This window comes from Callithrix jacchus, chromosome 15 (assembly GCF_049354715.1).
Source record: "Callithrix jacchus isolate 240 chromosome 15, calJac240_pri, whole genome shotgun sequence".
Classification (NCBI taxonomy): Eukaryota; Metazoa; Chordata; class Mammalia; order Primates; family Cebidae; genus Callithrix; species Callithrix jacchus.
Genome location: NC_133516.1, coordinates 68,780,029 through 68,793,580, shown reverse-complemented (window position 1 = coordinate 68,793,580; position 13,552 = coordinate 68,780,029). Strand labels below are relative to the sequence as shown.

General features: G+C 48.4%; 1 protein-coding gene across 5 annotated transcripts in view; it reads left to right on the top strand.

Moving 5' to 3' along the window:
• The window catches only part of VGLL4 (vestigial like family member 4), a 165,134-nt gene that overhangs the window by 139,818 nt on the left and 11,764 nt on the right, over positions 1-13,552 (top strand). Inside the window, exon 1 of one of the 5 annotated variants that reach the window (XM_035273656.3) lies at positions 40-110. The exons of the other annotated variants lie outside the window; for them this stretch is intronic. Within the exon in view, the coding sequence (XP_035129547.2) occupies positions 97-110 (14 nt within the window). The 5' untranslated portion in view covers positions 40-96. Of the gene's footprint in view, positions 1-39; positions 111-13,552 lie in introns of those variants that run through there. 5 annotated transcript variants of the gene reach the window in all.

The window sequence follows — 13,552 nt, the reverse complement described above, 5'->3', positions numbered from 1 at the left end:
GCCCATCCAGTTTTGCGCCTGGGACTGCTTGCCAAGTTTGTGAGGCCCAAGGCTTTCTTGTGGGAGGACGCTGGGCTGTCTTCATGCTCTTTGGCAATGATTAAAGTGAGGTTAGTACCAAGAACCCTTTCATTTTATTCCCTTATCCTTGCTTTTTCAAACCAGATGGCAACCCTGTATTTTCAGCTGTAATTAATTTAAACTGCGAGACAGCAAGTGCTGGGAGAGGTAGAGTAGACTCTGCTCAGAAGGGACAGCAGCGATTTTTCTTCTTGTCCCTCCCTTCTCCCCAAACGCCACCGTGTCCCAATCAGATCTGTGTTATGTACAGTTTCTCCTGAGCGGGGACTGGAAGGGGAGATAGGGCCGCCCGTGGGAGATGGAAGGGTTAACGCACACTAGTGATTGTTTCTTTAATGGATTGGAAACAACCAAGTTTCAGGTGATGGCTGTCATGTGACCGCCTCTACACAATGGTGCATAGTTTGGCCACTGATTTGGGGAGTACAAGGTGCTTTTTCTTCCCACTCAGTCCAGCTGCCAAGATCGCCTCCAAAAAGGAGTATGTTTTAGGTTTAACATTTATTCTTAAATGAAATTACAAGGGAAATAAAAGCACTTGGCCACAATTGGAGTCTGGAGGGTTTGACCTCAGCTATTTGACCACTTCCCTCTATGGAAATTTTACTTGAGTCCTTCCTCTGTAAGTTGCCTTAGAGTGCAGGACTAATTAGAGATTGAGAGATCTTTCACATTTAATAGAAAATGAATGCTCTTGTTTAATCTCTCAGTAACTTGTAAAGTCAATCCACAGAGCAGCCTCTCCTCCCACCCTTTTGTCCCCTCTTTGTTCTGAATGAACCTGGGTTGAAAATGGAGAGTGGAGTAAGTGACTGCTTGAGAGTCAGGTGTCTAGGTATGCTCCTAGGTATGTACCTCCCTGCACAGATGAGCACCCCTGGGTTTTAGTTTCATCATTTAAGAGATGCACTTTCTGGCCATTAAAGAGTTTCATGGCCAGGTGCAGTGGCTCATGCCTGTAATTCCAGCACTTTGGGAGGCCGAGGCAGGCAGATCACCCGAGGTCAGGAGTTTGAGACCAGCCTGGCCAACATGGCGAAACCCCATCTCTACTAAAAATACAAAAAATCAGCTGGGCGTGGTGGCGTGTGCCTGTAATCCCAGCTATTCGGGAGGCTGAGGCAGGAGAATCACTTGAACCCAGGAGGCAGAGGTTGCAGTGAGATGAGATTGTGCCACTGCACACCAGCCTGTGGGACACAGCAAGACTGTCCTTAAAAAAAAGAAAAAAGTTGCAGATTGAACATGATCTGTGAACATAATGTATATGCAAAGCACTTTGTAACACTGTACACCAATGTTACACTAATGGTCAGTATTGCTATTATTAACAGCCATCTTCCGATGACTTGAAACAATTTTTAAAGGCTCACAGGAGAAATAAGAACCACAAATATGTAGCGCGTAAGTCTCCAAAATGCTTACTGTTGATGACATCATTGACTGCAGTGGGCCCCTTGTATGCCCAACTTTGCTGGATTTAGTGAGCTGGGTGGTGGATATTGTTTGTTTATTTAACTTTTATGTCCAGGGTTTACATTATTTATGAACATTCACTTCTCATGAACCACTTGGGCTGTTTTCACAAAAGCTTGCAATTCAGTTATTGCTGTGGACAGGATCCATCCTTTTGGAAACCTTTAATTTTTCTCTAGCAGAGAGGGCCAAATGTTAAATAAAAAATGCATTCTATATTTCCAACTTCCTTTACTGCCAATGATCTGTGGAAAATTAAGCAGAATTATCATAGGGTGCAGCAATTTGACTTAGAGGTATACATACACACGAAATAATTGAAAGCAGCGACGTGAACAGATATTTGCACACCTGTATTCATAGCAGCATTATTCACAATAGCCAAAAGGTGGAAACAACCCAAGTGCCCATCACCAGACGAATGGATATACCAAACGTGGTCTGCACATACAGTGGAATAGTACTCAGCCTTACAAAGGTAGGAGATTCTGACCCATGCTGCCACGTGGATGAACCTTGAGGACATGTAAGCCAGTGACAGAAAGACAAATGTTGTGTGATTCTACTGATACTAGGTCCTAGAGTAGTGAAAGTCCTAGAAAGTAGAATGGTGGTTCCAGGGGCTTAGAGAAGGAGGAAATGGGAGGTGGGTGTTTAATGAGTGCAGAGTTGGTTTGGGAAGAGGAGATGGATGGTGGAGTTGGCAGCACAACATACCAGTATAGTGCTTTACCATAGTAAAAAAAATTAAGAACTGTGATGATCAACTTCGGTTCAACTGAATAAACATTAATTAGTCTATTCTATGTGAATCCTTTATATTCCATACTCACCTGGGTGACTGAGGCTGTGAAGGAGAGTCGGGCAGCTTGGAGGGCAGACTCAGCTCCAGGAATACAGTGTTTTGTGCCTAATAATGAAGAGATACAGTGTGATGACCACTGAGAGTGGCAGTTTTTTTTTGGTGTGTGGGGGAGATGGAGTTTTGCTTTTGTTGCTTAGGCTGGAGTGCAATGGCATGATCTCAGCTCACTGCAACCTTCCACCCCGAGTTCAAGTGATTTTCCTGCCTCCGCCTCCCGAGTAGCTGGGATTATAGGTGACCGCCTCCATGCCCAGCTAATTTTTTGTTTTTGTTTTAGTAGAGATGGGGTTCACCATGTTGGCCAGGCTGGTCTTGAACTTCAGACTTCAGGTGAGCCACCCACCTTGGCCTCCCAAAGTGCTGGGATTACAGGCGTGAGCCACCATGCCTAGCTAGGGCTGGTAATTTTAATTTAATTTAAAGCGTAGTTAAGATTAACCATTATCATATGGTTTTGGAAGCCCTGGTACAAAGGAAAGGTGTGTGAAACTTGGGGTCCTGGGGGAGGGTGCTTCTGAATTCTCCAGAAGCGTTATTTGAATCATCATCTCAGGAGTTTGGGGGAAGAGATGCCACGTCAGTGTTGAATGGAATCATTGAATTCCCCCCACTTTCTTTCCAGGCTTCCACACTGCACACTCCGCAGCGAACACTTCTGGGCTAAAATGATTTGATAGCTAGGGGATTACATCTAGATGTGAGTGATGTTACAGTGAAGCTCAGTAGACAGCTTGGTTCTGAATTTTACACAGAATTTGAAAATGAGACTCTTTTGAAAGAAATGTAGTTTGTTAACTCACATCAATGAAATGGGCTCTCCATAGTGTTTTTCCAGGTCCTGTGGAATAGATGTGCTTTAAGAATAGAGGGAGATTGATTTGTAATTAGGCTGTCAGTTGTCAGCAAAGCAGTAGCCTTGCCAAGCGCCTGGGGGGCCCTCAAAATAGTTTTTTGTTTAAGTAATTTAAATCTTATTTCTGCAACGCAGTCTGGTTGTTTTTTTTTTTTTTTTTAAGAAAATTAGCTTGGCCAACCCTTTTCCCCTGGTTTGGGAAAGATGGGGCATAGCCCTGACTACCTGGATGCTCAGAGGCAGTTCGTGTTGAGAATAAACACACTGCATGATTTGCTTTTGGGAGGAGTCATGGTCTATTATTATTTTAAAGACTGTATAGTAGATGCCTCAAAATCTTTTACTACATGAGTATTTCATCACTTTGTATACTCAATACTCAGATTTTCAATGAGTGTACAATTTAGCTTAATAGTTTTGGTGGGGTTTTTTTGTTTTCGTTTTACTGAGTTTCTGAGTTCAGTCAGGGTGGATCAGTGACCAAGAGGAAAACCAGGTTTAGTGCTGAATAGATTTACTGAACCAGAAGTCTTCCTGTAGTGTGGAGAGGTCCACAGAATGATTTTGAACTGGCTCCTGCCAACCTTAGGGCTGGACCATGGGAAGGTGACTGGCATTCAGGCGGTTGTGACCATGGCTGGACGTGTAGGGAGGAGGGGACTGCCACACATCTTGTGGCACAGAAAGGAGGTCTGATGTCTCCGATATGCCTGCACACACTCATTCATGTCTGCTCTTTAGCCAGTATGGGGTCACAAAGCTGAATTAACCAGAAGGAAAGGACTGGAGGCTTCTATGTGCCCACACTGTGCAGCATAGGTATGGAAGTGCCTATTGGCATCTTGGGTTGTTTTGTTGAAAAGATAGTTTTGGGGACTGCAGGTCTTGGAATAATCCTGATGTTGAAGGTTAGTTCTTTTCTTTTTTTTTTGAGATGGAGTTTCACTCTTGTTGCCCAGGCTGGAGTGTAATGTCACAACCTCAGCTCACTACAAGCTCCGCCTCCTGGGCTCAAGGAATTTTCCTGCCTCAGCCTCCTGAGTAGCTGGGATTACAGGCATGTGCCACCATGCCCAGCTAATTTTTGTATTTTTCGTAGAGACAGGGTTTCTCTATGTTGGTCAGGGTGGTCTGGAACTCCTGACCTCAGGTGATCCACCTCCCTCAGCCTCCCAAAGGGCTGGGATTACAGGCATGAGCCACCACACCTGGCCACTAAACAGTTTTATAATATTTTCCAGCAATTTGCTGCATAATATGGAGTAAAAACTAAGCGTGAGCCTTCAAAAGAATTTGAAGATATGAAAGATAACGCAGTGCCAGCTGGAAGAATGAGAGGGAACGGTGGAAGGTCTTCTCACACATTTGTTTCTGGCGGGTCAGCACTGGCCAGGTGGGTCCTCCTTGGGTTTCTCCAGGAGCCCCAGGGCCATGGACAGCCCCACCCCGGGTCACCCAGCTTCACACGTTCCTCTGACTCTTAACTTGTTGGTGCTGGTTTCTCCTGAGAATTTGTTTAGTGTTTGGTTGGCTTGTTCATAAAATAGTTGTGTGCCAGGCACTGTTCTAAACGCTGAGTTAGGAAACTTCTGAGCAGCCACCCAGCAATCACTGTTCCCATTTGTTTGCCTCCAGGTGTGTCTAGAGGAAATGTGTATTCTCTCCTAGCCTTGAGTTGGCGGATGGGCTCTCCCTTCACCCCCCGCCTTCCTGAGTTGGGGCATTGGAGGCAATGGGTCCTGCCCTCCACTTTACCAGCACAGGGAAGCCTTTCCGGTGGAGCTCAGAGTCAGATTGAGGGTGTGGGGTAGGGCGAAGCAGCAGGGAGAACAGGGCATCTGGGTTGACTGGCACTGGGTGGCTTAGTGGTCAGTTGCCTTTTCTTCACCTCTCTAGTCCTCGCCCCAGCTGCCTCAAGTAGTCCCTGGAGGATAGCAAGGCAGGATGCCAGCATGCTGATGCCTCTGCTGCTGTGCAGAGATCGCGCTCTCCCAGGGATTTGTCCACCTCAGACACTGCAGCTCAGTTCAGAAGGAGAGACAGAGTGCTTTTAATCCCTCCTATGATACAAGGACCCTGTTTAATGCCAAAAATATAGTGGCTGTGTTTCTAAAGTATTCCTTGAGAGACTACATAAGGACAAAAACAACTACAAATTTAGCAGCAGTAGGAATTTTAAATTAATTTCAATTTTATTAATGTCAGCCACATCTCTATTCATTTGAAAACTCTAATGTGGGACACATCTGTTTTGTCTGTAAGCAGTGATTAATGTGCACATGGATTCCTGCCCCATTGAACTAAGTTCCGGGGATCCCGGCCACAGGTGGGCAGCCACTACTTCCCTGGCAACAGTTACTAACGTGGGGGCAGATATGACCTGTTTCTCAAACTTCAATTTTTCTTAAAAAAAACTAAAGCTAATAATGCAAAACATGTGTAGACAGTTCTGGTTAAAGAAAACTGGTACCTTATTACATAGAGTGGAGCTATTCAGATATGTGACCTGAGTATCGGGCAACCTGGCTGTGCTCTGTGTCGCTGGCCGGCATTGCCATGAGTCTTGCCTCTCTATAGGCCACAGGTCTGGAAAGCCTGCACACAGTCCCAAGCGAAGAGGGCCTCTACAGGAACTGGAAATGGGAAAGTTGCAGGGGTTGGCCGCAGACTCACTGAGAACTGACTTTACGCCTCCTTCTAGTCAAACCAGCCACCTGGCTTGCTGGGCCACCATAGGGAGAATGGAAAGATGGCAGCCACCAGCAGCAGCGTTTCTGACAGGTCTCCAACTAAAATCACTCTAAAATTAGTTTTCTCTCCTAAGGCTGACATTTTGGGTGTCTGGAATCTTTCTTTAAATGGCTGCTTCTGGGTAAGTGCACACTGTGGTTCTGGATCCGCCAGGTTTCCCGAGTGTCTTCTGTCCCTCGCGCAGATCTGAGGACCAGTTGTGCCCTGGGAAAAGAGGGACCCACTTTGCCCTCAGAGCTCCTTCCAGCCTCAAGGAGAGAGAGGGGCAGGGGCAGCCTCATCACACACGATGCACATGCTGGCTGAGCTGCTGGAGAGTCAGGAATCCTGAAGGCTGGCATGTGTGGAGACGCTGGCTATGCAGATTTAATGACTGCCACTCTTGAGAGCAGTCACTGGAAACCCTTGGCACAGTTAGAGTCCACACTGGCAGAAGAACAGCAGAAGTGGACACCCGTTTGCTCTCTCAACGGGCCACTTTTCCTCCAGCACCTGAGCTGCTTTTGAAACCCTCCAGGCACTGGCAGCAGAGGAGGAAGGGCTGGGTGGAAGGGACTGAGCTGAGTCCCTGCTCTGCCACCTGTCAGCTGCATGGCCCCAGGGCAGATCCCTCCACCTCTCAACCCACGTTCCCTTGGTGTAAAGTGGGAATGGTGGATTGGCAAGAGTGTTGAAGAAGAGAGAGGAGGTGCAGGAGTAATGAAAAGACCTGTGGCTTTATTTCTCCCCCAACACCACCGAGCCAAAAGGTTTTGGATGGTACCTCAGCCAACAGGCTTCTTCCCTCTTGTGTGTAGGCACAGGTGGGGATGGTTCTCCTGGTGTCCTGAACCTTACTTGGGGGCAGCTAGCCCTCCAGCCTTTAAAATATATAAATATATATATGGATTGATTTTGTGTAATTGACAGTAATTATACATGTTCATGGGGTACACAGTGAAGTTTTGATACTTGTCATGTAGAGTGACAAGCTCCGTGTGGTTAGCATCCATCATCAAACATTTATCTTTTCGTTTTGCTGGGAACATCCAGCATATGGATGTCCTATTTGAAACTATGTAGTGTGTTATTGTTACTACACTTGAGCTCAGTCAGAAGGCCGAGAAGGAATAGTGTGTTACTGTTCACTACAGTGGTCTAGGTGACCACAGTGCTGGAACTGACTCCTCCTATCTGGCTGTAATTTTGTATCCTTTAGCAAACCTCTCCAATCCCTACCTTCTTCCTACCTGTCCCAGCCTCTGGAACCCTCAGCTTCTTACTGGCAGGTCTGGGCTGACCTGGCTTCCCCGGCCTTGATCTCTGCTTCGACCGTCTTTGTGCAGTGCTTATACAGTGCTTCAGAACGACAGGTGTACAGGACAGGTACCCGAGACCCAGTGGATCTCAGGATCTCTTTAAATGTTCAGAGGAAGCTTTAAAAACTTTCAGGTTGATCATAGATAAAGCAGAAGAAACATGGGCATGGTGAATATCTGAAGCCAAGTAAAGCAAGGTAGCGGGTGGGTACAACCTGGAAATAGTATTAGTTTGCTAGGGCTGCCATAACACAGGGCCACAAACTGCGTGGCTTAAGGTAACCAAAATGTATTGTCTCACCATTCCTGCAGGCTGGACGCCTAAGAGCAAGGTGTCGGCATGGCTGGCTCCTTCTGAGGGTTATGGGGAGTGTCTATGCCAGCCTCTTTCAGCTGCCGGTGGCCTCTGGCGTCCCGTGGCTTGTCGATGACAGTCTTCTCCCTGTCTTCACATCATCTTCCCTCTGTATGTGTCTGTCACCGTATCCAGATCTCCAGTGTTTTCTAATAGGGCACCAGTTATATTGGATGAGAGCACACCCTCACAACCATAGCGTACTTGGTCTTCTGTAAAGACTCTATTTCAAGTAAGTTCACACTCAGAGATCCTAGGGGTTAGGACTTAAATGTCTTTTCAGGGGACACACAATTCAACCCATTACAGAAATTAAAGGCAATTCACAGAATAAAGTAGAATAGTCAATATGTGCATGAAAAGATGGTCGACTGCACTGGTAACTTTCAAAATGCAAATTAAAACAAGGAGAATGGCAGAAATCCACAGGCGACCAAGGCACATGTCACTGAGGACACACTTAGCAGTGGTCAGCCATGGCCATTGGAGAGTCAGCGAAGTGAATGGCTGCCTTTGGAAGGTTCTGGCCACATCTGTAGAAGTTGAAGGTGGTGTGCTCAACAGCAGCAGCATGACCTGCAGATACTGAACTGAGAGAATGTCAGAAGCCCTGGTCCCTAGCACCAGGAGACATGTCTGAGGACTTAAAGCACTGTGGGGCTGCCTTCTTTCTTTTCTTTTTTTAATTTGAGACAGTCTTGCTCTTTGGCCCAGGCTGGAGTGCAATAGCTCACGATTCTCCTGACTCAGCCTCCCAGGTAGCTGGGATTACGGGTGCAGACCACCACACCTGGCTCATTTTTATGTCTTTAGTAGAGAGGGGTTTCACCATGTTGGTCAGGCTGGTCTCAAAATCCTGACTTCAGGTGATCCTTTTGGGAGCCTTGGGCTCCCAAAGTGCTGGGATTATAGGTATGAGCCACTGCGCCTGGCTGGTGGGGCTGTTTTTATAAGGAAAAACCAAAGAGTGACCAGGCGCTGGTCCGTAGCGGAACGGGTATGTATGCAGTGGTGTCTTCATGTGAGGAATACCATGGAGCAGGCAAATAACATGGATAAGCCCAGCCTCTGTGTCAGAACATGGGTAGAGTGCCAAGACCACATGAGGGAAAGACACAGTTGTACAACAGGACCTATGGTGTGCTGGCATGCTGGAATGTGAAGCATGCTGTGGATTACTTCCGGACACATCCAATGTGGCAAGAGGATGACAGCCACCCAGGTAGCCAAATCCGCAGCAGAGGATGCCCCTGGGGATGAAGAGAGGGGAATGGGACTGAGGAGGGCCTGGAGCAGGGACCTCATGCGTCTGCATGTTCTGCTGCTTTCATCACGGCTAGAGGAGAGAAAAGGCCCGAAGCAAATATGAGAGCACATTTTCATTTGCTGCTTCTGAGTGGTGGGTCCATCGGCCTTTGTGTTTTCCTCCCACCCGGAAAATGGAAAGGCTTTGGAGCCAGTCCAATATATATCAGAATCATTGTATGAGTTTTATAAACTTAGAAAAGTTACTTAGCTTCTCTAAAGCTCAGTTTACTTATTTGTAAAATGGGGTGATGATACTTATTTTGCAGTGGGGCCGTGAATTTAGTAAGATAAGGTCTAGCATATGATTGGGCATGTTACCTTCCATAAATGAGAGCTGCTGATGATAAAGATCATCAACATAAATCACTTACTTAGAGATTCCCCAGGTTTGTTTTGTTTTTTTTTTTTGAGACAGGGTCTCACTCTGTCACCCAGGCTGAAAGTACAGTGGTACAGATCTTGGCTCACTGCAACCTCCACCCCCTGGGCTCAGGTGAGCCTCCCACCTCAGCTTCCCGAGTAGCTGGGGCCACAGGTAACATGACATCACGCCTGGATAATGTTTGTATTTTTAGTGCAGACAGGGTTTTACTATGTTGCCCAGGCTGGTCTCAAACTCCTGGGCTAAAGCCATCTGGGATTACAGGCGTGAGCCACTGTGCCCAGCCAATATGCTTCTCTACACTGGGACCGCAGGCCACCGCTGCTCAAGATACGTGGAGCAAATGAGTTTTGTGTTGCCTGGTCCATGGAGTTGATTTCTGAAATATGAACCAGCAAAAAGAGGGACACTACCTTTGTGGGGAGTATTTTATTTTTATTTTCTAAGACAGGTCTCACCCTCTGCCCAGGCTGGAGTGCAGTGGCTCCATGATAATTCACTCTGCCTTAACTTCCCAGCTCCAGCCTTTCCCCCGAGTATCTGGGATTACAGCTCCTGCCACGATGTCCAGCTAATTTTTGTATTTTTTGTAGAGATGGATTTTGCCATGTTGCCCAAACTCCTAGCCTCAATAAATCCGCCTGCCTTGGCCTCTCAAAGTGCTGGTATTATAGGTGTGAGTCACTGCACCTGGCCCCTTTGTGCGGAGTGAACGAGGGAAACATTATGTGGGTGAATGGTTGTGGCAGTGATGTGATCAGCTGGCCGTGGTGGCATTCACACACAGGTTTGATTCCCTTGACATTGTGGGGGCTTTTTCTCAATTATTAAGCAGTGTTAAGTGATGGCAGTAGTTGGCTGACATGTAAAGGCAGAGACAGTCTCGTCCTGTGTCCCTGCTGGTGAGGATGGGCCTACTGTTGAAGCCAGGAGCCTCAAGGTCATCTCTGTCTTTGGGACAGTCTGAATGCCGGTGCTTCCCAGCTTTTTCCTGCCCACGACACACTTCTTGCCATTTGTACCTAGGAGTGTGTCTCTGCCTCAGCCGCAGCCACCTCTGCAAACATCATCTTCACCCAGGCCTTCCTTTGCAACCACCATCCCCACTTCCCATCTAAAATTGGCACAGAGGAGTGACACATCTTGACCAGGATGTCTTGGAGACACACCCAAGCGCCTTATTGCCTTCTGGGAAGCAGTGAATTCTCCCCCTCACAAGAGGAGAGAAGCCACAGCGATGAGTTCATTCCTTTGTGTGTGTTGTAGGGCACTTTGGATGACCTTGGGGACATTTAGAAGTGGGGAGCAGGCGAGGAGGACAGCAGAAGCTGGAGAAAGGAACTGAAGGGAGAAAATGTCTCACCACTGTTTATGCCCAAGATTTAAATGTTCCTTAAATTCTGCTTTTTCAGAGGAAAGTCTTTTCTGCCAGTCATTTTCTCTGAAATGCCCTTAACTCCCTTGTCATTTGCCACAAATACTGTTAACTGGACTCACACATATATGTGTACCTTAATGATTCATTTATTCTGTAGACAGTGGTCACCCGTGCTGAGCCGAGGAGATTAGGGTGTGGGGGCTGCAGTGTTGGCCCTCCCAGGAGTCTGACAGTGTCTGTCCCCTGGGAGCTGTGTGGCGGGAGCTTACTGATTGAGAAAGGAGCATGGCGGGACTGTCTGGGGCAGGCTTTGGCAGCAGGCGTCTCCGAACTGCTGCTTTCCTGCATCTCTGGAGTTGCATGGGAAGCTGGGTAGAAATGGAGCTGGTGGGTCAGGAAGGCATCCTGGAAACTTGGGGCGCAGCTGGGAGGTGATGGAGAGTCTCTGGGTGGCCTGGTGTGAGGACCCTGAGCTGCTGATGCCACAGGGCTGATGTCTGTGGTGGGCAGCATGTATAGGCAAAGCCTTCATTTTCTCCCTCCTGGTCATCTCTCTGTAGAACTGGGATGGTGCTGACCTGCCCTGTTCACATCAGAAACCCCAGGGGGTATCAGGTAAAGCTTGGGAGGAAGCTCTTGCCCCTTTTTTTGAGTTGGAGTCTCACTTGTCTCCCAGGCTAGAGTGCATTGGTGCCATCTTGGCTCACCGCAACCGCCTCTCTGGTTCAAGCAATTCTCGTGCCTCAGCCTCCTGAGTAGCTAGGACTACAGGCACATGCCACGAAGCCCAGCTAATTTTTTGTGTGTGTTTAGTAGAGACAGGGTTTCACCATCTTGGCCAGGCTGGTCTTGAACTCCTAACCTTGTGATCCACCTGCCTAGGACTCCCAAAGTGCTGGGATTACAGGCATAAGCCACCACGCCCAGCCAGGAGGAAGTTCTTTCTATCTTATTCATTTAAAATGTTATTACTTTTTTAATTGTGGTAAATTAGCATAGCACACAGCTAACCACGTTAACCAGGTTTAAGTGTACCTTTCAGTGGCATTAAGTCTGTTTCGGAGGAAGCTTTTTAAGATTAAAGATGTGCTAGCAACCTTATTTAAAGACAGGGTCTCGCTCTGTTACCCAGGCTAAGTGCAGTGGCGTGATCATAGTTCACTGCAGCCTCTACCTCCTGGGCCCAAGCGATCCTCCCACCTCAGCCTCTAAGTAGCTGGGAACACAGGTGCACGCCACCATGCCCAGCCAGCAACCTCATGATGATTTACCATGTTAGCGTCCAGCTGTCCTGTCAGTTCTCAGAGCTCAGATTCTCCTGTAACTGCTGTGGGGAGAGGGAGAGGAGGAGAGGGCTAGAGACGCACTGTGTCTTAGCTCTGTGCCGCCCCTGCCTCCCATCTCCCCGGTCCCTCTTCCTTTGAATCTCTGTCTCCACCAAACTCTGCTTGGGGGATGTCACCACACAGCCTTCAGTCTTCTTCTGCTGAGGTGAGGCCTGGCATGGGGACAGGTTGCTCTGCCACCTCAGGGTGTTGTTTTATGGGAGGCCTGGCCCAGAGGCTAGCTTGGGTCTCGCCTCTATCACTGGGTGGGAGCCTCTGCCCTGCCATGGTGCCCAGGGGCCTTCAGGGACTCCAGAATATATCCTCAAAATATCCTATGCCCATCCCTCCTTTTCAGCCAGAAGAACTCCGATCAGTGTAGCTCATGGCGGTCCATGGTGAATGCAGCCCAGTGCAGGCTCAGAATGCCACGTGATGGGGCTAAGTGGGCTGAGCAGCCCGGAGCGTGTTTGTTGAAGGGTAGGAAACTCATGTTAATGAGTATCAAACAGATGCAGAACACTTTTCACATGATGAATTCTTTCAGTGTTACTGCTTAGAATCTGGTTTACTTTTCCCCAAACGCTGTAGACATTCTTGGCTTCTCAGCTTGGAGAGCGTGTGGCCTTCAGTCCTCAGAAAACTCTGTCCTGAATGATAGTGTTGGAGGCCTCTCTCTCCCTCCTTCCTCTTTCCATCTTTCTCTCTGAGGCAGCGGCAGTGGAAGTGCCCACCTAGGATGGGCGCGAGGCCCAGGGCAGGGCTGGGTGCCGTGCAACCTCAGCAGCTCTGATGGGCCGGCTGCAGAGCCACTGAGAATCCTTTGGGTGCTCGAGGGGATGTAGTGGGCTCTCCCAGGCACAGTCCTGACCAGGAGCGGAGGCGACCCTCATCTCTCGGGCAGGATGCATGCAGTTTTCTGCCATCCCCGTGAGCATGTGACCCCTGGGAAGCAGTGGCCTGGAGGTGATTCACCCGGGGGAGTGGGGCCTAGAAAACAATGTCTGTCTTGAAGCTCCGGGAACCAGGAAAATGAGCTGGAAATGTGAGTAATGTATAATTTTACTAAAATTAACCAGCCAGTTCTCTGGGCCTTGTCTCACTGTGTTTTCAGTGTCTTTGTCTGACTGTTGTGCCCACTGCACTGTGTTCCATGGACTATCTTTCCGGTTAGTGTGCCTGGAAGTCCCCTTCTCCCCACTGCCTTGCGTAGGGTGGGCGCACAGTGGGGCCATGGGAACACAGATTTAGGTGCAGGCTGCCCCATCCTCACCTCTGCCCTGGCAGCTGGTGGCCCTGGCATCCCTCTCCTCTGTGATGTGGTCTTATAGTCATGCTTGGATTTCCCAAGTTGCAGCTGAGTCATCCAGGTGACGGTGCTGTGCCCCTAGGACATAAGGTGCGAGGGTGGGCAACGCCTTATGTACCACAACCTTGGTTTTGGCTGTGGGCAGACACGGCCTGAGCTTCAGGCTGCTCC